Source organism: Adiantum capillus-veneris, chromosome 17, assembly GCF_014529385.1.
Source record: "Adiantum capillus-veneris isolate H3 chromosome 17, ASM1452938v2, whole genome shotgun sequence".
Classification (NCBI taxonomy): Eukaryota; Viridiplantae; Streptophyta; class Polypodiopsida; order Polypodiales; family Pteridaceae; genus Adiantum; species Adiantum capillus-veneris.
In genome coordinates, this window is record NC_140947.1 from 141,747,531 (window position 1) to 141,774,072 (window position 26,542).

The following is a 26,542-nucleotide window of genomic DNA, read 5'->3' on the forward strand; positions in this document are numbered from 1 at the left end:
ATACTTACTATTCATTTGATTAATCTTCTCGTATGTTGTGCATAATTCTTTGGAACCATTAAGAGAGATGCCATAAATGTAGGGAACAAGTCCCGTTACCTTAGCAAGAGGTTTCTCTGGATGCTTATCCGCTTTGGACATGCAAAGAGTTGTGTCCCGTCTAAAAACATTCAAGGCATCTGCCTTCTTGCAATAGGCGAGGTGTCAAACGAGATCTTGTCGATTGGGTCGAATTGTCACGAGAATCCCTAGAATTTGTGTGTTTCTGTTGAGGATTCTGAGTGTTTGCCAGTTGATCTTTCGTAACAAACTCTAGTTGTCCTTTCATAAGCTTGTAACCGACTGTAGCATGGTACATAAGTCCTTGCATAGTGGCAACTTGTTTAGACAAATAATATTCTTGTAGAGATGATGGCAGTCCAATGGTATAGCGTTCGCACTGGTCCTCCAAGTTTCTCAGCTTGAAGAAAAACACCCGAAGGTAAACGTTGAGGAACCTTTGGTCGTAGCATTTTTAGGTTACACCATTCTGCGTGTCACAAAACGGGCACTGTCACAAACTGATGACGTGGTTGACCAGTGCAACACACATCATCCCTACAGACCCTTGGAGATACTCTCTACCCTGTGGGAACCCTGGAGAGCATCAGAAAATGCTGACGTGTCTGACTGTCCCATAAACTGTGGTGGATTGGCCACGTGGCAGCAGTACGGACGTCCGTGATTTACGATGCTTTTTGCGGCAGCCTGTGTCAGATTCTGGCCTTGCTTTATTTACGCAATGACTAGAGAGAGAGAGGGAGAGCTTTACTTTTTAAAGGGCTCTGCTTTTGGCATCCCTTGTAACCTTTAAATAAGCAAGTAGGCCTCTCACAACTCAGAGCATCTGGACGTAGAGTCTGAGTGTGAGCGCCTGCCCGCACTCTTGTACTTTGAACTCAGATTAATACAAAAAGAAATACCGAAAGGGGCGTCATTCTTTGGGGCCAATATCTCTAGGCATGGAACTCCGTCGGGCCAGTGTCGAATAAATTGTGAACTGTGAACTGTTTTGAAGTGGTTATTTGGTGCTGTCGTGGTAGATTCTTGACTTGGAGTGTCCAAGTCTGTTTACAGGCACCACGTGCCAATAGAAAAGAACAGATTGAACAGACTTTTAGCACTTCAATAACAACTGAATTGAAAAAAGAGAGAGCACATGCGACATGGAGTGACGAAATTCCACCCCAGAGAGTACTGGCCCCAAACCTTGGCGCCCCTTTCGGTATTTCTTTATATTACTTGAACTTGGTACAATCCCAGTACTCACGCTCTGCACCTTCTCACCGGAGTGTGCAAAAACATCTTGGCCAAAAGCGCTGCACCTAAAAAGCTGCCACGTGTTTTACGAAAATCCGTACAGGTTGCACGTTAGCATAGTGAGCGCAAATTGCGGAATTCCATACTGTTTGCCACGTCAGCAATCCTGTGCAGATTGCAAAAATCCGTACTGCCTTGCCACGTCATCAATTGGTTACGCTATCTTTTATGTGAATCTTTCAAGGGTGAATCTGGGCTTATCCTAGATTCAACTAGGTATATATCTTTTGTGTGTGAGGGTCCAACTTTATTTTAATGCCTTTATGTCACTTGGGCCCCATTGGATAGGTTCCCATAAGTTGGTAGGACTTCTTCTTCTTTTGCTGCTTCCTCTTACGGTTTGGGCCCCTCGGCTGGGATCTGTAGGTTGGCTCCGTTATTCAGTGGCTTGGCATGTTAGCAATTTGTGACATCCCTTCTTCTTGAAAGAAAGTAATCGTCCACGATTACAGCATATCTACAAAACAGCTCAAGTTAGCTCAAAAATTTCCGAGGGTTATTCCGAGGGACATTCTGAGGGACAATCCGAGGGAGAATCAGTTTTCTCATTCCAAATCGGAGCTCTTGATTTCTTGGGTCATTGGCTTCCCAGAAGAATCTCATCCAATAAGGAGTGGGTCGTTGACTTCCTAGAAGTATCTCATCCAATAAGGAATATTCAATGGGTGGCACATCACAATGAAACACAAATGCTCACATATGCATGTTACAACACATAGAAACATAAAGTCACCGATCAACAACTCCCTCATCACTCCTCCCTCCAATAACCTAAAAAGGTCCGGGCCATGAGATAGAGGCCTTTTACAACCAAACGAAGCCTGCGTCATTTGGAGGTGCTAAGAGTAACCACTGCTCAGACTTCTTAATACTCCCCCTGTAAATAACCATCTAGGTCCGGCCATGAGTAAAAACAACACTACTCAATCATTCAATACTCCCCCTGCAAATAACCACAAAGGTCCGGGCCATCAGTATGAACAAGCATTCTCAAACATCATTTCTCACTACTCCACCCAGGAGTACAAATTACCTATCATTGAATGTCACGTGACACATCCAACCCTATGTGTCCGTGGACAAGCTACAGCATGACCAGGGTTCAGTTCAGTCAAGTCAATCTAGAATAGGAAGTGTTCTGGCACTTTTGTGAGTCTGTTCGCAGACCATGCATGTCTAGACACTTAGATTAGATGCATATCCTCCGGTTGCACACAGCATGATCATCAACATTCCCATTAGAATCCATCAGGGGAATTTTCAAGTGCATTAAAACCTATTTTCCCTATTTTTGACCATTTTCACTTATTTATTAAGTGATTTTTGTTGGGAACTAGGTAGGGCAATTTTGCTAAAATAGTATATAAGCAAACCAGAGTTAGCACTTTCTGGCAGAGGATGCTCAACAGGCCGATTTTCAAGCAAGACAAGGACCCAATCAGCCTGGCGTTTTTCACAAAGCAGCCTGGCGTTTTCCAAGACCTGCACTCAGCGTTTTTCAGCCCTAGGACGTCAGCGATTTCAGCCATCAGAGCAGCGTTTTCTGGACCAGCATACCAACGTTTTGGTAGCACTACAGATCAGCGTTTTTCAGCAGTATCGCAGCCAGCATACCAGCGTTTTTTAGCACTGCAGATCAACGTTTTTAGGGACATGATTTCAGCGTTTTGTCGCAGCATGAACCAGCATTTTTGCAATAGCAGATCAGCCCCGTCAACTTCGACCCTTGCAGATTCGCCAAACATTCAGTTTTCAGCATTAGCCTTGTCCTCGTCGTCCACACCGTCGACATCGACATAGCAAGCATTTAGACTCATTGCATCAACATCTTATACCAGATTGTGCAATCAATAGTAGACCACTCTCGCCATTGAGAGTGGGGCCCTTGGAGGAGGGTTTTACAACGTCTCCCGTGTCGTATTCTCTTCTCTCTCTATCTCTCAGTCTCAGCACCTTCACTCATAGTGTCCATTCACTTTGTTTGTGTCCATTGCACTCTCTTCTTAAAGAACGGAAGGCTCTCCCTTCCCTAAGAAAAAGGAACCTTGAGCACAGTTCGGAGCACTCATCTTGAGCAAAGTTCAACATTCATTTCCGATGCACGTTACATTGAAATCAGTATTAAAACCAGAGTCATACAATTTAAATTGGTACCAAGACGGGTTTAAAACAGATACCATCCATTTCAAACAAATTTTCAAACAATACTTTCTCAAACAGAGTTCAAAAGTATCTAACAATAAAACAACTAGAGAGTTCATTCAGGGTTTTGTTCGGACAATCGAACTTTGAGGACGACTGGCTTACCCTTCTGCATCACGGTGATGGTTCGGTTCCGAACCTGGAGAGTCGCATCATTTTTGTCGTGCCAGAGCATGCCCAAGAGAACGTCGCAATTGCCTAACTTCATAATGTGGAAATTGGCTTTTCCATGATAATCTTGGATAGTCAATGGAAGAGCACCAATGAGCGGTGCCACTTTTTGAGTTTGCCACGCGGCTAGCTCAACGTCAATTTCGCCACCCTCTACATCATAATCAAAGTGCATCTGCTTCAAGAATTCTGGATGGATGAAGTTTTCGGTATCTCTCGGGTCAAAGAAAATTAGGGCTTTCAAGCCATTGACTTTGCCAGATGCTCGACACAATTCATTTGTACTTTCAAGGCGTATGCCATAGATGTCAGGTACTAATCCAATGGCCTGTTAGCTCGTTTGGCTGGAGATGGTCCTGGGTTTTTGTCGAACGTCGGCCCGGGGCGTCAGCTCCGCTGGTCTGTCAGTGCGTTGGGGACAACCAAAATAGTTATGTCCTGTTTGAAAGCATCCAAAACATCCGCCTTCTTGTAATATAGTGTCTCGTTGTTGAGGTGTCAAACGAGGCCTTTGAGGTTGGGTTTCACGAGACTCTTGAGAAGTTGTTGATTGTTGCCAAGAGTTTTGGTTAGTGGTTGGAGGTTCTTCTGTGGTAAACTCTAGCTTTCCCTTCATGAGTTTGTAGCCGACTGCTGCATGGTCCATAAGCCCTTGCATGGTGGAGACTTGTTTGGAGAGAATATTCCTGCAATGGTGATGGTAGTCCAATGGTGTATCGCTGGCATTGGGCCTCCAAGGGAACGAACCTAAAGAAGGATACCGGAAGGTATACGTCGAGAAACCTTTGGTTATAGTCGTTCATGGTCTCTGTGGCAAGCATTTTGAAATTGCCCCATTTTGTCAAGATCCATACTTCAAACATAGAAGTCATATAACTGCGTGAAAATACTGTCTTGAAAGCTTGGCAGGTCCCTGGAGCATGTGGTTGTGTTGCGATTGAACTCCACCACTACATAGCATTATCTTTAAGAAATCCTGCTGCTCGAGAAATCTTGGATTCTTTTGTATGGTTCCCCAAAGCATTGATGTTGTCGAATTGTTGTAGGAACTGCAATGCTTTCTTCCGATCTCTCACACCGGAAAAAGTGAAAAATTTGACTGTCATGCCACCATCCTTGAAATCTTTGGGTTGGTTAGGCGCGTATCATGGGTACGGATAATAAGGGTATCCATATGGGCTTCAACCATTGTAGCCGGGTGGCGGTGGTGGTAGGGGAGGTGGGGGTAACGGCGGTTGCACTGGATCAAGGTCAGATGGCTGCACCATATTCGTGAAGACTCCCCCGATCGGAACAGATGGCTGGGAAGGTTGCCAGCTGGAAGCTCTCGTACTTTCTGGTGGCGAAGGAGGAGGTACCAGCCGGGGCATCAGAGGGGTTAACATGTAATTCAAAAATCGTTGAAAACTTTGCAGCATCGAAAGATTCTGTTTAGGATGCCGTGAAAGAATGTCGCGAAGCTCGTTGAGAAGAAACTGCAAATATTCTGCTGAATCCATGAACGCCATTTCTTGGGTTTTTTATGGCTTATGCCTTGTAAGACCGAGCAATGAAGACGGGAGCGCGCTCGATGCGCGATGAAGTACGCGTGGGAGTGGCTAATAAGTCCGAGGCCGGTTTGCTCTGTCTCCTCTTTTGTAGGATCGATATGACGAAGATTCTTCTAATAAAATTCCAGTAGTCGTTGGAAGCGCCGGTTTGCTCTGTCTGCTCTTTTGTAGGATCGGTACGCTTTCAGAAAAGCACACCTGATGCTGTGATACCACTGTCACAAAACGAGCACCACGTGCCAATAGAAAAGAACAGACTGAACATACTTTTAGCACTTCAATAACAACTGAACTGGGAGACAGAGAGCACACGCAAGTGGCGGAATTCAACCCCAGAGAGTACTGGCCCCCTTTCGGTATTTCTTTATATTACTTGAACTCAGTACAATGCCGGTACTCGCGCTCTGTACCTTCTCACCGAAGCGTGCTAGAGAATGAGCCCTTTGCACATATTTAACGGCCCTTGGCCTCAAAAGCAGGTACAAGAAAAGCAGTAAACTCAAAAGCATCTGGTCCAAAAGCGTTGCACGTAAAAAGCTGCTAGCACGCTTTATGAAAATCCGTACAGGCTGCCACGTCAGTAGAGTGAGCGCAAATTGCGGAATTCCGTACTGTTTGCCACGTCAGCAGTCCTGCGTAGATTGTGAAAATCCGTACTACTCTGCCACGTCATCAACTGGTTACGCTATCTTTTGTGTGTGTGAGGGTCCATCTTTATTTTGATGCCTTTATGTCACTTGGGCCCCATCGGACGTGGTCCCATAAGTTGGTAGGACTTCTTCTTCTGCTGCTTCTTCTTAGGGTTTAAGCCCCTCAGCTGGGATCTGTAGGTTGACTCTGTTATTCAGTGGCTTGACACGTCAACAATTTGTGACACTGCGAGAAGCTGTTTCAAAGAGGATGTCATGTGGCTCTGGGCAAAAATATTCTTGAAAGCTTGCGAAGTTGTTGGACCATGCGGCTTGGTAGTTATAGAACTCCACCACTGCATAGCATTATCTTTGAGAAAACAGTGGCTCTCCAGACCTTTGATGCTTCAGTGTAGTTCCCGAGGGCATAGATGTTGTCAAACCGCTGAAGGAATTGTAAGGCTTTCTAACTTTCACGCCTAAAAAGGTGAAAAAACTTTTACTGTAGATCCACCATCCTTGAAGTCCTTAATTTGATTCGGTGCAAATCCAAGATGTGGATAATAGGGGTCGGCATATGGACTCCAACTGTTGTATCCAAATGCCAGTGGGGGAGGTGGTAGCAATGGCAGTGGCAGAGGCGGTCGCACGTGTTAAACATCAAATGGTTGCACCATATTTGCGAAAAATCCACGGACCGGAATAGAGGAGTGAGTAGGCTGTTGAGTAGAGCCCTTGTGCTTTCTAGTGCCGGAGGAGGAGGAACAGCCTGAGGCAACATGTAGTTCAGAAATTACTGAAAGCTCTCCTGAATCGGGAGGTTTTGCTCATGATGCCTCAAGAGTATGTCCCAGAGAGTTTCTACAAGGAACTGTTGGTACTGTGTAGAATCCAGAAGCACCATCTTGCTCTGTCTGTTCTTGGAGGGAATGGTATGCTTTTAGAAAAACACATGCGTGAAGCTCCAATATCACTAAAAACGGACGACACTACGTGCCAACTGAAAAAGAACATACTGAAACAGACTTTTAGTAGTGCAAAACAACTGAACACACGAGACACGGAGTGGCGGAGCTCCACTCCTAGACAGGACTGGCCCCAAACCCTAGCACCCCTTCTGGTATTTCTTTTCTTTATATTGCTCAACAAGGTACAAGCCCTGGGAACTCTGCTCTGCTTCTCCACATGGTAGAATGGCAAAGAGAGTACCCTCTATACATATTTAAAGCATAATTACAGGGAATGGCCATTTTCAGGTATCTGTTCCCCGTTCCCATTCCAACTTCTTGTTCCGAATCCTTGTCCCATGCTTCAAACGTGAGTATCCGTAACAGGGAATGTCATTATCCTAGGGCAAATCGTGGGCTATTATGCTCAGAGATTGATCTGCATTGATCTGCCTTTCTAGTGTACACTTGGGCTCTATTCTTCTTTCTTTCTCTTTTAAAGTGCCAGTATGCCACGTCATCAAGTTGTGACATCTTCTTGTCGTGTTTAGAACGACCAACTCGACCTTGACATTGGCTTCATTCCCAATGTGGATTTTTCCACCGAGATACGTTAGGTGTGTTTCAGAGTCTCTCGTTTGAAAAACTATATCATGCTTAGAATGGGAGATACCAGCTAGCAGGGTGGAACTTAGGTGCATAATAATATCAGGTGACGGATTATGCTTTAAGTTTTAATAGTGTAATTCTATGTGTTTTTAGTATGCCTATGCCATTAATTTCAGGAACCTATAACATTAGGTGAAACAGCATGCTATAATTTCAATTTTGCAAGAGCGCTTGTAAGTGAAGTGCATTTTTATTAATGCCTGTGCCATTAATTTTAGAGACTATGTTCTAGTGAATGGTATGTATGGGTGCTGTTTATTTTACAGGATTACTCCAGAGAGATTTGATGCTGGTAATTTTACTGATTCCATCATGTTGTATGTCCAGGGAAGAGGTGTTGTTCTAGTGAATCTCGATATAGCTGGAACTTTGCTGGTGACAAATTATCGGCTCCTTTTTGTGGTTGGTCCTGCAGTATAATTGGTTGCTTTCTTGAGATGGGAAGTTTTAAACGGTAGTGGCAACTTAATTAATCTTGAGAATTATCTACTGGCAGAGTGAAGGGCAGAGAAAGGTTGTGCCTCTTGGCACAATCCCTGTGGCCACTATTGAGAAATTCAGTAAACAGGTACTTGTATTGCTTGAAATTTTTGTAAGTTTACGCTCAAGAATGTGCTCAAACTTGTCGTCTCACTTTATTGATGGTGCATTCAACTATAGCCACAGCCATTGTTGCGTACATCACAAGCTCCTCGGGCACGCGAGAAGGCAACTTTACAGAGGCTGCTTCAAGTTGTTGGTATGATTTACGTTAGCATGTGATGCGTAAAGTTTTAATATCCTTTTCTTCCTTTGGACTGACACACAAATTTAGGGAAGGACATGCGAATCATCTTATTTGGGTTTCGACCTCGAACGAGACAGGTAATAATAGTCAGTGCATGCCTTGTATATATATATATATATATATATATATATATATATATAGATAGATAGATAGATAGATAGATAGATAGAGAGAGAGAGAGAGAGAGAGAGAGAGAGAGAGAGAGAGAGAGAGAGAGAGAGAGAGAGAGAGAGAGAGAGAGAGAGAGATGAAATGAAATGTTATATTAACGTCTCCAAAAGGCCAAAGTGACCTATGAGACCAAAAAGCTAGTGACCTATGAGACCAAAAAGCTACAATGTGGTGGATCTGATACAAAGTCAGATAACAAAATGACAAATGACAAATGACAAAACAAATATACTGTGGAATCCTGGACCGCTAGGTGTGAACGGGGCAGAGCAGCTAGCTGGGGTAGCTAAATCACAAGAGATCCAGCATCGGTCGCTGGCGGATCTCATCAATCTCCTCCATGGTCAGTAGTCTGACCGGGCGTCGTGCATGTCGGGCCAAAGTGATCCGAATCCTCTGATGCAGCCTCCGTCAGTGCTGTGTAGTCCTCCGCAGTCGTGGGCGTCTGGATCTCCCCAGCTCGGTTGCCCGGTCGATCAGTGTGTCTCTAGTGTGAGGCGACGAGCCTCTGCTGTGGTAGTAGCTCCTCCGGGTGTCCAGTGTCTGCTCTAAAGAAGTCTGTGATGTGTCTCTGAGACTGGCTAGCCTCTCCTCTCATCAGGCTCTCTCTGTGTTGGCGTAGCTCGAGTAGAAACAGACCCAAGCATCTTTGATCCTCGTATTGCAGGACTCTGGAGAGTGGTCCAAAGCCCTCTCTAAACAAGCAGTGGGAGCGGCCTCGTATCTCGTAGTAGACGGGGCAGTGGCATGTGTAGTGCAACTTTGTCTCTGGCTCCATGCCACACAAGGGGCATGTCCTGGCCTTTGCTGGTACTCCACTGTATCTCCCAGTCTCGATCCGCAGCTGGTGTGAAGATGTGTGTATCTGGCCAATAGCACATCGTATCCCATGAGACAAGTGAGTGTCCATGTATCTGGGCCTCGTCACAAAACCGTCCTCTGTAAGCTGGAGAAGATGCTCTCTGTAGAAAGCCATCTTCGTGCCCAGCTCCTGTGCTGGCTGTATCCATGTCCTCCTGATGTCTAGCTGAGCCAGGTCCTGTCGGATGAGCCTGGTGATCTCGGACTCTGTAAGAGTCAGAGAGGGTGCCTCTAATGAGTACTGGAAGGGGGGTAATCTGTCTATGCTGAACCCATGCGCCTGAAACCATGATGTCATTTCACCATACCAGCATGCTGTATCTCCCTACATGGCTAACTGTCGAGAGGACTCAAGTGCAAGGCGGGCATATCTGTCTCTGGGAAGTTCCCACATGCGGTGTATGAAAGAGACAGATCTGGTAAGCGCCTCGACTACTAGTGGGGGAGCAGCTAGCTCTGCTCGGATAACTGAAGCCTTGGCTCTAATGAGCCGCGAGATCATAGAGACCAGAGGCTTCTCCATGTCCTCCCACCCATTAGTGCGACCTGTCCTCCCGTGATGATCCAATGAAGGTCCCCATATCTCAGCTCCATAGAGCAATGCACAGAGAGAGAGAGAGAGAGAGAGAGAGAGAGAGAGAGAGAGAGAGAGAGAGAGAGAGAGATCCGAGGCATCTCTGATCCTGGTATCTCATGACTCTAGAAAGTGGCCAAAAACCCTCTCTGAATAGATAGTGAAAGCGGCCTCGTATCTCGTAGTATACTGGGCAATGACATATGTAATGTAGCTCTGTCTCTGGCTCTATTTGGCACACCTTACAAATCTTGCACTCAGTGGGTACTCCTCTAAATCAGCTTGTCTTGATCTCTAGCTGATGTGAGGATGTGCGTATCTGACCAATATCTGACCAATAGCACATCGTATCCAGTGGGATAGATGAGTATCCATGTATCCTTGTCTGATCACAAAACCATCCTCCGTGAGTTGGAGAAGATGCTCTCTATAGAAAGTCATCTTCGTACCTAGCTTATGTGTAGGTTGTATCCATGTCCTATAGAAGATGCTCTCTATAGAAAGTCATCTTCGTACCTAGCTCATGTGTAGGTTGTATCAATGTCCTAGCAATGTGTAGGGTGCAGGTTATCACTTCTAGCACCACATTGTACATAGAGGGAAAGGAAGCACTCCATATCTCTTAACCTGTGACCAGTTCTCAATGAAGCATCCCCCCAGCATAAATCGAGCGCCCCCTCTTCTGCCCTTAACTTGTAATGCATCTGTGAACAAATAGATGCAAAAGGGGAAGATTTCCATGGCTGCCAAAACCTGCGTATCGCTGAAAACGCAGCAAAATAGCCCTGTAAACATGCATCTGATGCCTTCCAATGCTGAAAATGAGCTCCTTGGACCTAGGCAAAGTCATGGGAAGCTCAAAAATGGAGAGAAATGGCTGAAAATGAGAGTTATCAACCTCCAAAACTGCTCCAAAGAGTCAGTTACGAGTTCTCGTCTCCCAGACTTGGTAAATTGACCAATAGCACATCGTATCCAGTGGGATAGATGAGTATCCATGTATCCTTGTCTGATCACAAAACCATCCTCCGTGAGTTGGAGAAGATGCTCTCTATAGAAAGTCATCTTCGTACCTAGCTCATGTTTAGGTTGTATCCATGTCCTATAGAAGATGCTCTCTATAGAAAGTCATCTTCGTACCTAGCTCATGTGTAGGTTGTATCAATGTCCTAGCACTGTGTAGGGTGCAGGTTATCACTTCTAGCACCACATTGTACATAGAGGGAAAGGAAGCACTCCATATCTCTTAACCTGTGACCAGTTCTCAATGAAGCATCCCCTCAGCATAAATCGAGCGCCCCCTCTTCTGCCCTTAACTTGTAATGCATCTGTGAACAAATAGATGCAAAAGGGGAAGATTTCCATGGCTGCCAAAACCTGCGTATCGCTGAAAACGCAGCAAAACAGCCCTGTAAACATGCATCTGATGCCTTCCAATGCTGAAAATGAGCTCCTTGGACCTAGGCAAAGTCATGGGAAGCTCAAAAATGGAGAGAAATGGCTGAAAATGAGAGTTATCAACCTCCAAAACTGCTCCAAAGAGTCAGTTACGAGTTCTCGTCTCCCAGACTTGGTAAATTGACCAAAAAGTGCCACTTGGTACTCATACATGCAATTTTCCCGCATTGGCCTTCCTGCTTAAAAATCTCTCAACTGGTGCATCAGTTGACTTTGCAGCAGAGTAATAAAATGTCCCCCTTGTCATTCTGAGGCTAATGACGCGAACAGATTTCATGGCCCAAAATAGCAATTCCCTAAATTTTAGGAGATGCTTCCGTTGGGCTCCCACTGGTCATCTGACCATTTATCCTCATCGGGACCGCATCCAAAAGTGCAATGTGGCCCAACTGTAGGATACTTTTTGTTGGTGATCCCACCTTGCCTTTATGCCTTTGTTGAGTTCACTTCCTAGTATCCACCAACTTGCTAAGTGCGACGGGGGGACCTACATGATCTTGAACTGAGCCTAGACATCCTTTTACTTTACAAGTTCCAGTGATTAACTTTCCATCTGCGGGTGAAACTACTGTTCACATTGGCCATGCAATGTCCGACCATTTGCAACTTCAAAAAGAGGGTCTCAAAAATTAAACAAAAATCATTGGAAAGAAACCAATAAACTAAGGTTAGCAGTTGCCACGTCCTCGTGACACAGGCTGCGGTCTGGGGGGTGTTTGGTTGTAAAAGGTCTCTATATCTCATGGCCCGGACCTTTTTAGGTTATTTGTGGGAGGAGTGATGAGGGAGTTGTTGAACAGCTCATGGCCCGGACCTAGATGGTTATTTGCGGGGGGAGTGTTCATCGGCGTCTTTACGTTTCTATGTTTTGTAACATGCATATGTAAGCATTTGTGTTGCATTGTGATGTGCGAACTACTGAATATTCCTAATTGGATGAGATTGCCTGGGTATGTAATTTTAGTGCATCAAGACACCCATGGAAGATCAGTACGGTCTGGGTGTGATGGCTAATTTTACTACGCCGGAATATCAAGAGTTCCCATCTGGACGAAAGGAGAAGCTAACTCCTTGATCAAACAGCCGAAAGGAGAAGCCAACTCCTTGATCAAAAGAGCCAAAAGGAGAAGCTAACTCCTTAACAAAAAGAGCAAACTGATTGTCCCTCGGAAATTTTTGAGCTAACTTGAGTTGTTTTGCAGATATGCTGTAATGGTGGACGATTACTCTCTTTCAAGAAGGGGAGGTGTAACAACTCCTGACGTGTCAAAGCCCTGAAAAAGGGAGCCAACTTGCAGATGTCGGCCGAGGGGCCTAAACCCTAAGAAGAACAAGTAACAGAAGAAGAAGTCTGACCCCGTTCGATGGGGCCCCGAGTGACATAAAGCATTAAAATAAAGCAGGACCCGCACATTGTACTCCTCAAGAGAATTTGAGTGGCCTGAAGATTTTTGTCCATCGTGAGTTTGAATGCAGGTGGAGCATTTGTCAGGCCAAAACTTGTAACTTATCAAATAGATCTTCAACCCGCGGCACGGCGAATCCTTTTTTTTAAAGTGATCCATTTAGTGCTTATAGTCGACACACATGTGATATGTGCCATCTTTCTTTTGCACTAAAAGTACTGGTGAACAGAATGGAGATCGTGAGGCAAGTGCATGAATTCGTGGAAAAAGGGATGGTGAGGCCTAGCTCAATAAGGAGGTTTATTAGACGGTGAGCTTCCTAGTAGAAGCTCTATTGCATGGTCATCATCCCCTGGTTTTGGAGGTAGCTCACTAGGGATGTTGAAACCGGCCTGTTCAATCCAAAAAGGGCGGTAGACTTTACTTCAAACCTTGATTTAGCTTTCACCCATTATTAGTCGTCTATTATACCTGCGCTATAGTGACACAAGAGAGGGGAATGGGATACAGATGCTAGAATGCACCTGTATGAGAAGACGGACACCAGATTGGCCCCTGACTTAGGCGCCCCTTTCGGTATTTCTTTATTGTTCAAAAGAGGGAATAAACGCTGTGGATCCCTACAAGCTGCCCCGCACAAACTTGGCTGAATTTCAACTGTTCCGGCCCGATTTCGGCAGCATAACTGTACTAGGACCCTTCACAATCAGTATTCCCACGCATTGAGTGACTTTCCCGACGCATACGGGCACTTTGCAAGACCTGGCGAGAATCTGCAGCACGCTGAATTCTCTGTTTTCAGCCCTGAAAATGCGCCAGATCACCTGTACAGCGGTCCCCTTGCGTCCCCGAAGCTCCTGGGGGTATTAGGGTCCGTTTAGGGCCAAAACCCTAAACCTGCAAAAATACACAACAGGCTGTAATTCACTGTTTCGGGCTCCGTTTCACGTGCCGGTCGCATCCGTAGCAAGTCCTCGAGCTCCCGCACCTGTAGGGCTACTTGCCCTTTGAATCGGACGAGATTTCTGGCGTGAAACCTCTCCGAATTCACCTGTACCTGCGGGGGGATTAGCCGCTAGCTAATCCAGTACCTGTGCAAGAGGCTCTTGCCTCGGCAATCGCGCATGAACCCACACAACTTTACATTGGTCAAATGAAGAGCCCACTAGAGGGGCATAACATACTGCCAAAGGGGAGAGAGAGGGCAGTGCGTAGCGTGCAGGGCATCACTCCTGGCACCGCACTGTGCATAAGAGGGAAAGCAAGCACTCCATAGCTCTTAACCTGTGACAAAACTGAAAATGAGGCTCTCCCCCTCCTAAATTCAGGGCCAACTCTTGTTGCATGAGGCAAGTGCACCAGAAGGTGCCACTTGGCACATTTATAAGCATTTTCCCGTCTCGGGATTGCCGTCTAAAAATATCCCAACCGGTTGCCCAGTTGACTTCACGGCAGAGTAAGAAAATGTTCCCCTTGTCATTCAGGAGGTAATGACGTCAACACATTTTCATGTCCCAAAATAGCAGTTCCCTAAATTTTAGGAGATGCTGCCATTGTATCTTTCTAGGTCATCCGACCCTCTTTGTACACTGTGGCCACACCCAGAATTGAAATGTAGCCTCTGTAGCAAAGGATTCCACTTTGGCTAGTCAATGACCCCACTTGGCTAACCATAGTCCTTGTCCAACCTTAGTGCTCTCTTTCCCTCAAGCCTGGACTCCCTCTGGACAGCTCCACACTAGCTATGCAATGCAGGGCAGTTAGATTTCCCGAGGGGTGTTTCCAAAAAGTGAAAGTAAATAGATAATAAGAAAGAAATCAACAAAACCCTGAAGGCCCACTACTGCTGCTCGCCCCCCCCCCCCCCCCCCCCCCCCCCCCTTTGCTGTTGCGCCATCGCTCTCCTCCCCCCCCCTCCCTCCCCCCACTGCCCCTTCGCTGCCCCCCCACCCCCTTCAGCCCCTGCGCACTGCCTCTCAACCCACCCGCTGCCCCCCCCTATCTGCGCGAGCTGCCCCATTAGCTGCCGCAGCCCGTTGCCCACCCCGGTCTGCGCACTGCCCCCTAGCTGCAGCAGCCCGCTGCCCTCCTCTCGCTCTGCCTTCCCCGCTCCATCCTCCCCGCTTGCTGTTGCTTGTGCACCCGCACATTGCACGGCTGCCCTCTCCGCCCTCGCTGTCCCCCCATCACCCCCCCCCCCATCCTCTTCGCTCCCGAAGGCCCTCTGCACCTGGCTCGGCAGCACTCTCTCTTCGGAAAAGTGCCTGGCTGACTTGTTTGCAGGTTTCTTCTTCGCCGCCCGCTTCTTCGACTCAACAGTAGACACAAATGGAGGCTCCAGCTTCACCTCAGAGGGACTCGCCTGAAGCCCCCTCTCCCGACCCCGCTGAGCCCACCATTCGACTTGCTCTTACGCCGGCAGAGCAAGCGAGCCTTGCCACAGAGGTAGAACGCTTGCAGGCGACTTCTGTCATCTGCAAGGTTCTCGGCACTCGTCCCAGCAGAGGAGAGCTGCGAGACCTTCTCCAGGCCCGCCTCCTCGCAGAGGTAGGCAAGATCTTGGATGTCCAGATTCTCGGACGGGGGTACTACCAGATTGAGTTCGAGACTTCCGAGATGGGCTCCAAGGTCATAGCTACGAGTCCATTGGCCATCCGAGCATCACGCGCCCACTTTCGACAGTGGCGACATGGTTTTGACCCGTCTTCGGATGTGCTAGTAGAGGAGGCGGACATCCCCATCTCAGTATGCTTTCCGGGTTTACAGAGGGAGTACCTTCCACTTCTCTCCAGGATTGACTCCGCCATCGGAACTGTCTTGGAGACACCTCGTACGGCAGCATCAGTAGCTGCCAAGGCGGCTGGCATCCCTTCAGTTCGAGTTTTGGTCAGAGATACCCACACGCTCCCGAAGGTCATCCTTCTGCCTCGAGTGAGTGGGGGTTGGTTTAGATAGAGTGTGGAGTACTCGGGTCTCCCGAACCAGTGCTTCATTTGCAGACAGATGGGCCACCTAGCGAAGGCCTGTCCACGGAGGAGACCACGACCCGCACCCCAGCCTCAGCCCCAGCCTGCCAAGGCTGGGCCGCCGCCACAGCCAGCGACACAGAGCACAGATTCAGCGCCACCCTCCGAGCCTGGGGCTCCAGCGGAGGAGGGGTGGCAGCAGGCCTGTGGCCGTCGACGCCAGGGGCCACAGCGACAGCCTGGCACTCAGAGTGGCCCCCAGGTGCCTACTCAGCAGTAGTGGGTTCCCACGGGGAACCGCTTTGGTCCTCTTGAGCAGGAGGAGCCCCCTACGCCAGCCACCACCTCCGCTTCACCCTCGCCAGCCGCTCCGCCTTCCGATCTCCCCTCCTCCTCCTCATGCCCTCCCCCGCCCTCTGCTACCGCTCACTCCCCACCTCGCCCCCCCACATTCTGGCTTTGTGAGGCCTCCAGAGAGTCTTGCCTTCTCTAGATCGGACCGTAGAGTGGGAGGAGTGAATCTATCGCGCATAGATCGCTTCTACACTAGTGACCACTTCAGTGACTTGGGGGGATCAGTGGGCATCTTGGCAGGGACATCCTTCTCGGACCATGCACCAGTGATCCTCACAGTGGCAGACAGGCAGAGGAGTGGGAGCACGATGCTTCGCATCCCGGAGCGGGTTTTGTTGGACTCAGCACTCAGAGAGAGGGTCGAGGCTCTATGGACAGAGGGCATGGACAGCCAGGCTCCACCTGCAGACAGAGTGGCCTCAGGCCTAGTTCAGCTTAGCCACTTCTTTCTCCAGGAGTCTTTGGCTCGGCGGGTTGCAGCGAGAGAGGAGGAGCAGCGTCTCAGACGAGGCATTGCTTCACTACAGAGGATGCAGGAGCAGCATCCAGACAATCCATGGTTGGAGGAGCAGTTACAGCAGGCTCGACAGGAGCTTGCTTGCACAGAGGAGAGGCGCCATGAGTTTGCCTTTCACCGACAGGCATCTCAGTGGACTCAGGTGGGTGACAGAGTGACAGGTGCTTTTTTTGAGACAGTGGGACCTCGGCACTCGCATGCCAAGGTCAATCAGTTGAGGAGTTCCGATGGGTCAGTTGTTTGTGAGCCAGAGGATATGCGTGCAGTTGCTACTGACTTTAACGTGAGCTACTGTCGGCTGAGCCCGAGTCAGAGAGACAGGATGCATGCAGGGAGCAGGTTTGGGCACAAATGCCTTGTCTTGTGACTGAGGAGATGCGGCAGAGGCTTGAGTTACCTCTTCAGCTTGAGGAGCTGCACACGGCTCTTAGGGCCCTCCCTCGTGGTAGCTGTCCAGGTGGGGATGGGCTGACTTTCAGCTTCTTCTTGGAGTACTGGGACCTGCTTGGCCCAGATCTTTGTAGTGCCTTTCAGTACATTCTGCACACAGGAGTGATGCCGGATAGCATGAGTGAGGGCCTGATTTACCTCATTCCAAAGGAGGGTGGCTCCTTGGATGAGATTCGACAGTGGCGCCCCATCACCATTCTCAACTCAGCCTACAAAATTCTTGCCAAGGCTCTGAGTTTGAGGATTCAGCCACTTTTGGAGAGCCTTATACATGGGACTCAGACAGGTTTTGTCAAGGAACGCAGTATCCTTGACAACATCTTCACTTTTTGGGAGGCTTCTGCCCTTGCACGGCTCTGTGGGGAGGACCTTGTGATTCTTCTTCTCGATTTTGAGAAGGCATACGACAGAGTTGACTGGGACTTTCTAGAGGGCACGCTACGCAGGATGGGCTTCTCAGAGGCTTGGATCAGAGGGGTGTCAGCTTTGTACAGACAGGCCCACAGTCAGGTGCTTTTGGCAGGAGGTAGAGGTGAGCGCTTCATGCTCACACGATCGATCAGACAGGGTTGTCCTCTTGCCCCCTTTCTCTTTCTGTTCTATGCGAAGGCGATGAGCAGATTTTTGGTGTCACAGCAGGTTGGTTTGAGGGGCTTAGCACTCCCTATACGGGGAGATGAGCTTCTGGACGCTGAGTTTGCTGACGACTCCGCCTTGTACTTAGAGGGCCAGGAGGCCAATTTACACAGATGTGGGCAGGCTTTGGAGACCTTCTGCTGTGCATCGGGCGCACTGATCAACTGGAGAAAGGCAGTGGCTTTCTCAGTTGGTAGTGCTCGTGTGCCAGATTGGATGCCAGGAGAGGGTTTCAGGTGGATTCCTCCAGGGACTGCAGTTCGGTACTTGGGTTGTTAGGTTGGTTTGGATTTGTCCCCCGAGCAGCAGATTGCTCCTCTTCTCCTGTCCATCAGGAGAAAGCTGTTACATTGGAGCTCAACACGACTTTCGCTTGCTGGTAGAGTAGTAGTTGCCAACCAGGTGTTGTTGGCGACTATGTGGTACATCACTTCTTGCTGGATCTTCTCGAGTTCTTGCATCAGCCAGGTAGAGAGGCTGATCAGGAACTTCCTTTGGTCAGGTCGCGACACTCAGATTGCCCGAGCCAAGGTGGCTTGGTCGGTCATTACACTTCCTTGTTCTCAGGGAGGGCTTGGGATCATTGATCCAGCACAGCAGAGCAGAGCCCTTCTTGGGAAGTTCGTCGTCAGAGGACTTCTTCCAGGCGAGGAGCCCTGGAAGGAGTTCTTGTTGCAGAGGCTTCGTGCCAGGGTGCCTCAGTCAGGAGGCCCTTGGCAACCTTCGACCAGATGGATCTTTACAGAGTTGTGCCGAGTTGGTTTGAGCAGGAGATTGGAGGACCGATTCGCTGTGAGTTTGCTTCGTTCTTGGGAGCTATTGCGGCGTGGCCTAGAGCAGCGACAACCGACGTGCACGGAGGAGCGCCTACGGCAGCCCCTCGTCTGGAACCCCATGGTTAGCACTCAGAGAGGCCACTTGGTTGGGAGTAGGCCTCATGTTTCTTGGGGTCCCATGGCAGCAGGTCCTTCGCGCTCTCTAGGTGACTGGCTAGAGTTCACAGGTTTGTCAGAGGAGGTGCAGGTTGTCCAGCTACAGGGCATGAGAGGGGTTCAGAGCATGTGTCAGGACATCTCAGAGTCAGTTCCAGCTGATTGGCTCACGCCTCTCGAGCCAGTAGCACCCCGGTGGATGGGAGCCTTCACACGACTGGAGGTTCTCATTTCAGTCAGGGCTTGCTCAGAGACTGTCCCAGCCCTGTTCTTCGAGCTTCAGGGTGGGGGACGATTACAGAGAGTTGCAGTAGAGGCCCCGCAGGTAGCAGAGTGTTGTTTCCAGAGGATCCGAGTTGTGGGCATCTGTGGGAGGACTTGCGTCATAGACCCTGACCCAGCAGTTCTTGAGACACGACACTGGAGGCTATGGGCTTGGGAGTGCTGTCCACTGGCACGAGTACAGTGGGATCCTGGTGAGTGGCTATGGAGGGACCCATTCTCTTGTGCTGACCGCCCAGGAGTCCCTTTCTTTCAGTACACTGTTCGGCTTGGACGCCATATACTTGCAGCACAGAGAGAGGCCCGCCCCGCTGCAGCACGTCATTGGCAGGAGGAGGGTCTCACTGATGAGTTCTTGGCAGCTTTTTGGCAGAGGCTGTGGGACTCCAGACAGCCGAGGCGCGTCACCTTGTTCCAGTGGTTGGTTGCACACAGAGCCACAGCAGTAGGGAGCTGGCTTGTACATAGTGGTCTCTCGGCCGCATGTACAGCCTGTGACCAGTTGGTGGAGAGTCAGCGACACTGTCTTTGGGACTGTCCCTCGGCCCAGCAGGTGTGGCTACGAGTTCTTCGGCCGATGCCTGTCCTCTCCACGGCTCGACAGTACACTTGGGGGGCGGCGGCTTGGTCCACCCTCACGGGCCCGGCACTTCAGTTTGAGCTATCTTCCACCAGCAGGATGATAGTGATACAGGGGGGTCGACCTACACTCCAGCCTGCTACAGACCTTACTCCACAGGAGTGGAGCAGTGAGAGAGCGGAGTGTTGGGAGCTCATCAGCGGCCTAGCTCTCTGGTTCATCTGGCGGGCCCGTTGTTTCCGCATCTTTGAGGCTCGCCTTGTACCACCAGCAGAGACTGTTCGTGACTTTTGGCTAGAGCTGATCCATACTCTCATAGGACAGCTTGAGGGACTACAGGGCAGCTCCGACCGCATGCGGGAGCGCCGCGAGGCTTTCCTTCGTCTCTGGCGCCCTGGGCCGTTTTACTCCATGGTCCAGGGGGTGCTCAGATGGCACTACTGTCCACCTGTGTGGCTTTTCCCTCCTCCCATTTCTTGATTTAGCCCCATTGTATATATGCTGTTTTTTCATTGCGAGGGTCTCCCCATCATGTTTGTTGTAGCCCTCTCTTGCAGAGGTGGATGTAGCCCTATGGGCAGCTTTCATTAACTAATAGAAGGATCTTTTTCTCGGAAAAAAAAAAAGAAATCAACAAAAAGGATAGATAGTAGTCACACGCTGGTGACATACCCCCCTCTTGAAATCTCAAACGTCCTCGTTTGCATCTATGTCGTACAGGCTCCTAGTCAACATTGATGTATTCAACACCTGTCGACACATGTACGACACATACATGCTCATTGTCAACCTTGGTGTATTCAACACCTCGTCGACTCATGTATTGCCTGCGTGTGAATCCTGTCCCAATGACATAGTGGTAGCTTCGCACTCTGCCATTGCTTTGAGTCACTAACTTTCCAATGACAAAATGGTAGCTGCACATTTTGCCACTGTCTTATAGTACACGTTGGATCCCGTAACACTTTCGAGCATACCCAAACCGACAGTTTAAGAATGCAGTTACACATGTACTCTTCAATAGAAGCAATCACTGTATCCTTGACAAACTGACAAGAAATACTCACTTCTATAGCACTAACCAAACTTTTGGACATTCCATAAGAGCAATTGCCAAACTGACAATCTGTACAGCTCTAACATTCATGTAACAAGTATTTGATTTGAGCTCACTTTAAATACCATGTACATCATTTGTTTCAGAAGCCATTGCCACACTGACAATCCATGTAGCTTTGAAACTCAAGGGATCAAGGTAGGTTGCAAATCGAAGGCTTCCAGGTAAAGTGATAACATTGTTGGTGACTCTGCAAGTTCACCTTCTTCCATCCACTTAGCATTTATTGGTGGATAGTTTCTGAACTTTACCAAGTAACGCCTAGCAACCTTGCCTTTCACTTTTCTTTCTTTGTGTGCCAAAATCTGTTCCGGGACCAACATCTCGTCAAGTTCCTCGACTTCTGGCTGATCTTCAACTGGCATATCTTCTGGCACATCACCCACATAGGGTCTGAGAAGACTGACATGAAACGCATCGTGAATCTTCCAACTGTCAGGCAATTTCAGCCTATATGCAACATCATTGATTATGTTGCAGACTTGAAAAGGCCCATAGTAACGCATGCTGAGCTTTGGAAACAGTCTTTCCTTGCCCTTCATCTTCTTTAACCTTGCCTTTTCAAAGCGTAAAAGCACCCAATCACCAAGTGAATATACCTCTTCACAACGGTGACGATCAGCTGCTTTCTTTTGCTTTGCCCGAGTCTTTTCCAAGGCCACTTTGACCTTCTTGTACATTTCATCCATGTCCTGAACATACTTATCTGCTTCAAATATCTTGTCCTTTGTATGCAGTATGGGAGGAACTTTCTTGCCACCTTCAACTATCTCAAAAGGTGCCTTGCCAGTTGATGAATGCACTGTATTATTGTATGCATACTCCACCAATGGCAAATATTGCTCCCACTTTCCTTTATGCTCTGACACATAACACTTCAGTAGATCTAGGACAGTAGAATTTGCCTCTTCTGACTGCCCATCTGTTTGAGGATGAAATGACGAAGAGAATTTGAGCGTGGTGCCCATATTCTCAAACAAGCCTCTCCAGAACAAACTTGTCATGCTTGGATCACGGTCGCTAACAATCGACTGTGGCATGCCATGATACTTGAAAATATTGCTCATAAACAAGCGGGCCATCTGATCTGGCTTTATCTTCTTCGTGACAGGAATAAAATGAGCCTGTTTGCTGAATCTGCAAATAATGGTCCAAATACCATCGTTTCCTGTCTGCGTTCTCGGAAGATCAAAGATAAAATCCATAGCAATACTTTCCCATGGTTTATCTGGAATAGGTAGTGGTTGCAATAACCCTGGTGCCTTTTGCCTGTGAAACTTGACCTACTGACAAATTAGGCACTCTCGCACAAAGGCATTTACATCTCTTCTCAATGTAGGCCAGTAGAAGAATGTCTCAACCGCTTTAACTCTAGCATCGATACCACGATGCCCTGCATACGGTGGGAGATGACTCTCTTCCATAACTTTGCGTCGCAATGGCTTTGTGACACACAATCTGCCATGCATCATCATGAACCCATCTTTGAGAAGATAGTGTTCATGACGTTGTCCATCCATTAGCTGCTCGAAGACCCATGCAAAATCTTCATCATTTGCATACTGTTCTCTCATATCATCAAGTTCATGATGATAAGGAAGTGACACAGCTGAAATTTGTGGCTTCCTTGACAAGGCATCAGCCACAACGTTCTTCTTGCCTTCCACATGCACAATCTGAAAATGGAACATGGACAAGATATTTGCCCATCGCATATGCTTCTCAGATAACATTGTCTGTGTCAAGAAGTATCGCAAGGTTTGATGGTCCGTTTGGACAACGGAATCTGCACCTAGCAGGTAGTGTTTCCAACTTAAGAGCGCATGAATCACAGCCAGTAACTCTTTCTCATAGACCTGCATGGTCATCTCTGGCCCTTGCAAAATTCTACTCTCATAGGCTACTACCCTGCCATCTTGCATTAGCACTGCATCAATGCTACTACCACAGGTATCACATTGGACCACAAATGACTTCCTAAGATCTGGCAACACAATGACTGGATCTGCAGTCATCTTTTCCTTTAAGAGATTAAAAGCTGAAATCTCTTTCCGTGTCCATCTAAAGGTGACTGCCTTCTTTTGAAGAGCATGTAAAGGTGAAGCAATCTCAACGAAATTTCCGATAAACCGTCTGTAGTAGGAGCATAGTCCCAAGAAACTTCGGACATCGTGCACTGTCTTCAAATCTGGCCATGACTTGATCGCTTCAACTTTTGCAGGATCTATTCTGACACCATCCTTTGAGACAATGTGTCCCAGAAAGTGGATCTCTTCCAGAAAAAATTCACTTTTCTTTGCATTGATGAGCAACCTATGACTGCGTAACTCTTTGAACACAATGGCCAAGCGATGCCTATGCTCCTCTTCATTCTTTGAGTAGACTATCATGTCATCAAAGAATGTACCAACAAACTGCTGGTGTGGACGGAAGGTTCTGTCCATCATCCTATTGAACGTAGCAGGAGCATTTGTGAGACCAAAGGGCATCACTAAAAATTCGTAAAGGCCAAACGTTGTTCTAGAAGCAGTCTTGTGCACATCCTCTGATCGAATGCGGATCTGATGGTACCCACTCTTTAGATCTATCCTGCTAAACATAGCTACTCCTGCTAATTTGTCCATAATATCATCAATTCTAGGTATAGGGAACCTATTCTTGATGGTATTCTTGTTTAGTGCACGGTAGTCAATGCACAAACGCCATGAGCCATCCTTTTTCTGCACCAACAACACTGGAGAACAGAATGGAGATGAACTGGGCTGAATCAGCCCCTTTTCTAACAACTCCTGTACTTGGCCCATTATCTCTTTCTGCTGAGCCGCACTAACCCTGTACGGAGGCTTATTTGGTGGGCTATTGCCTGGCACCAAATCTATCGCATGGTCCTCGGGTCTCTCTGGCGGTAATTGAGACGGTAATGAATCGGAAAAACAGTCACTATACTGTTGTAAAAACATTGACCTTTCTTTATCTAGCACAGATAAATTTGATTCATCACAATCTGACACTTCACGTGCAAAAACCAAGTACACAGAAAGATGCTTTTTCATTACAGAAGTAATAGCAGAAGCTGGTACAGTGGGAATAGACTCCCCTTTAAGCTTTACATCCAGAATGTGAGTCTTTCCCCTGCTCTGTACAGTGATCTTTTTGTTGTAGGCATCCATGATTCCCTGTACACGAAACAACCAAGATATACCTAACAACACATCACATCCGTCCAGTGGCATGATGTAAAATTCTTCAGCATCTACATAGGACTGGATATGTAGACGCAACTTTCCAATGATGGGCGTCACAGCCTCTGTATGGCCAGGACATGCCAAACCTGCCTCTGCTGTATACCCCATCTCTTCAGGTCTGATTCCCAACTTTGAAGCCAATTCTGGGGAAATGAAGTTGGCTTTGGCACCTGGATCAAAGAAGATAAGCACTGTTTGATCCCTGACCTTTCCCCATGCTCTGCAAAGCTCACTTGCATCTGAATTTGGCTTATCGCCCACCATATTTGGCACTAGACCAGCCATGGGCTTCTTTCCTTTCCTGTCTTCCTTGTCATTAGAATCAGCTGGCCTTTTCTTTGTAGGATAGTTGTAAGCAATGTGGCCAGGCTGCTCACATATAAAGCATTTGTTCTCTGTCCTCAGGACCTTCTTTTGCTCTTTTGACGTGCGAGGAAAACGTCTTTTCCATTTCTTTGCTGGTCCCTTTTCTGATTCAGCCGTAGGTTTATCTTTCCCTGCGTTTGGCTGACTCCTGAGTCCCTTTAGGAGCCTCATTGGGAACGTGCTTCTTGGCTGAATTTTTCTTGCCTGATCCTGCCTTCACGCCAGTGTTAAATTCACAATCTTCTCCCTTGAGCAAACCATTGCCAGTGTTTGCTACCTCGATGAGCTGCGTCAAAGTAGTGACATTTGTCTTCGTACAGTACTTTCTTAATCCTTTAGGTAGGCCACAACAATATTTTTCAATTTGTTCTGTCAATGACACAAACCTATAGGAAGTTACTGGAAGTAGAGCTTTCCAAAACTTCCGATTGTAGTCATCCAGATTCTTGCAAGTGGCGGCATTAAGCTGGTGCCATTCTGTCATGACATCTGCTTCAAAGTCATCAGATAACCATGCTGCTGCAAAAATCTGCTTGAAGTAAATCCATGTGGACGGAGCTTGCCCTTGAAGCAATAAAGTTGTCCACCATTGTCCCGCATTCCCTGTCAAGAAAGTGTCTGCCTTGCGGACCTTTGAAGCCTCTGTAAAGTTTCCCCCTGCATAGGCCTTGTCAAACTGCTGGAGAAATGAGAGAGCCTTCTTCCTGTCATCAAACCCTGTAAAGGTCGTGAAAGACACACCTTTGCCACCTTCTTTGTACGGAGTTGGCCTCTCTAGCGGCGTTAAATTGTCATATGGAAGTGACTGAAACATGGGAACACTGTTAGGGTTCATCTGTGTTCCTTGGCCGCTATTAACTTGACCTGGAAATGCCATATTTGGCTGCTGATTTGTAATTCCAGCCATACCAAAATTTGCCTGTGGCATCCCAAATTGGCCCTGGGTGCTCTGAAACCCTGGTAGCATGCCCGTGACACCATACATGGGGTTAGGCATCATCGTTTGAGCACCCCCAAACACTGTTCCTGGCGTGTAAAACTGATTTCCAGGTGCATGACCAGCCATGCTCTGGAATACCGATCCACCTCCAAAATAGCCAGGGTGTACTGAAGGTGGTGGGAAGACTTGTTGCATAGCCTGTAGGTTGCTTCCCTGCCCATTAGAACCAGCTATAGGCTGCTGAAAGGTGGCGGGCTGAACTGGTACAGCTTGAAAGACTGGCATCTCAGCCACCTGTTCTTGCACCTTAGGCATAGGTTGTGGAGATTGCATGTTCTCCGTCAAGTGTACAGGTGTTTCCATTGACTGTGCGGTGTGAATCACCTGTGCTCGAGCCTTAACAGGCTTTTGAATATGATCCAGTGACCCAACTTGCTGAGACGGAACAGGAGGTTGCAGAAAGGCTAAAAACCTCGGGTTCTGCATTACTTGTGTGAACATAGCCACAACAGTAGCCAACTGGGTCCCGAATATATCGTCATCTGTCTGTGGTGGTCTTGAGGACTCACCCACTTCATGTGTCTGTTGACCCTGCGAAGAGAAAACCTCTTCAGTCACATCATCTGGTCTGTCAGCCATAATTACAATTCCCTGTGTCTGGTCTATGATCCCCTGTGTCTTCAAGCCCAAACTGACCAAGGCTCACTTCTATGGGAAAAAGTGATTTAGTCCCGGCGACGGAACCATGAAACCGGCCTGTTCAATCCAAAAAGGGCGGTAGACTTTACTTAAAACCTTGATTTAGCTTTCACCCATTTTTAGTCGTCTATTATACCTGCGCTATAGTGACACAAGAGAGGGGAATGGGATATAGATGCTAGAATGCACCTGTATGAGAAGACTGACACCAGATTGGCTCCTAGCTTAGGTGCCCCTTTCGGTATTTCTTTATTGTTTAAAAGAGGGAATAAACGCTGTGGTTCTTTCCAAGCTGCCCCGCACAACCTTGGCTAAATTTTGACTGTTCTGGCTTAATTTCGGCAGCATAACTGTACTAGAACCCTTCACGGTCAGTATTCCCACGCATTAAATGACTTTCCCGACGCATACGGGCACTTTGCAAAACCTGGCGAGAATCTGCAGCACGCTGAATTCTCTGTTTTCAGCCCGAAAAATGCGCCAGATCACTTGTACAGCGGTCCCCTTGCGTCCCGGAACCTTCTGGGGGTATTAGGGTCCGTTTAGGGCCAAAACCCTAAACCTGCAAAAATACACAGCAGGCTGTAATTCACTGTTTCGGGCTCCGTTTCGCGTGCCGGTCGCATCCGTAGCAAGTCCTCGAGCTCCCGCACCTGTAGGGCTACTTGCCCTTT

At 47.9% G+C, this 26,542-nt stretch overlaps 1 protein-coding gene across 1 annotated transcript in view; it reads left to right on the forward strand.

Annotated features, from left to right (window-relative positions):
* Positions 1–26,542, forward strand: part of LOC147438215 (phosphatidylinositol-3-phosphatase myotubularin-1-like) — a 98,540-nt gene that overhangs the window by 29,493 nt on the left and 42,505 nt on the right. The window contains exons 3-6 of the mRNA XM_086487517.1: positions 7,855–7,929; positions 8,024–8,095; positions 8,188–8,266; positions 8,342–8,391. Of these exons, the coding sequence (XP_086343643.1) occupies positions 7,855–7,929; positions 8,024–8,095; positions 8,188–8,266; positions 8,342–8,391 (276 nt within the window). The remainder of the gene's footprint in view (positions 1–7,854; positions 7,930–8,023; positions 8,096–8,187; positions 8,267–8,341; positions 8,392–26,542) is intronic.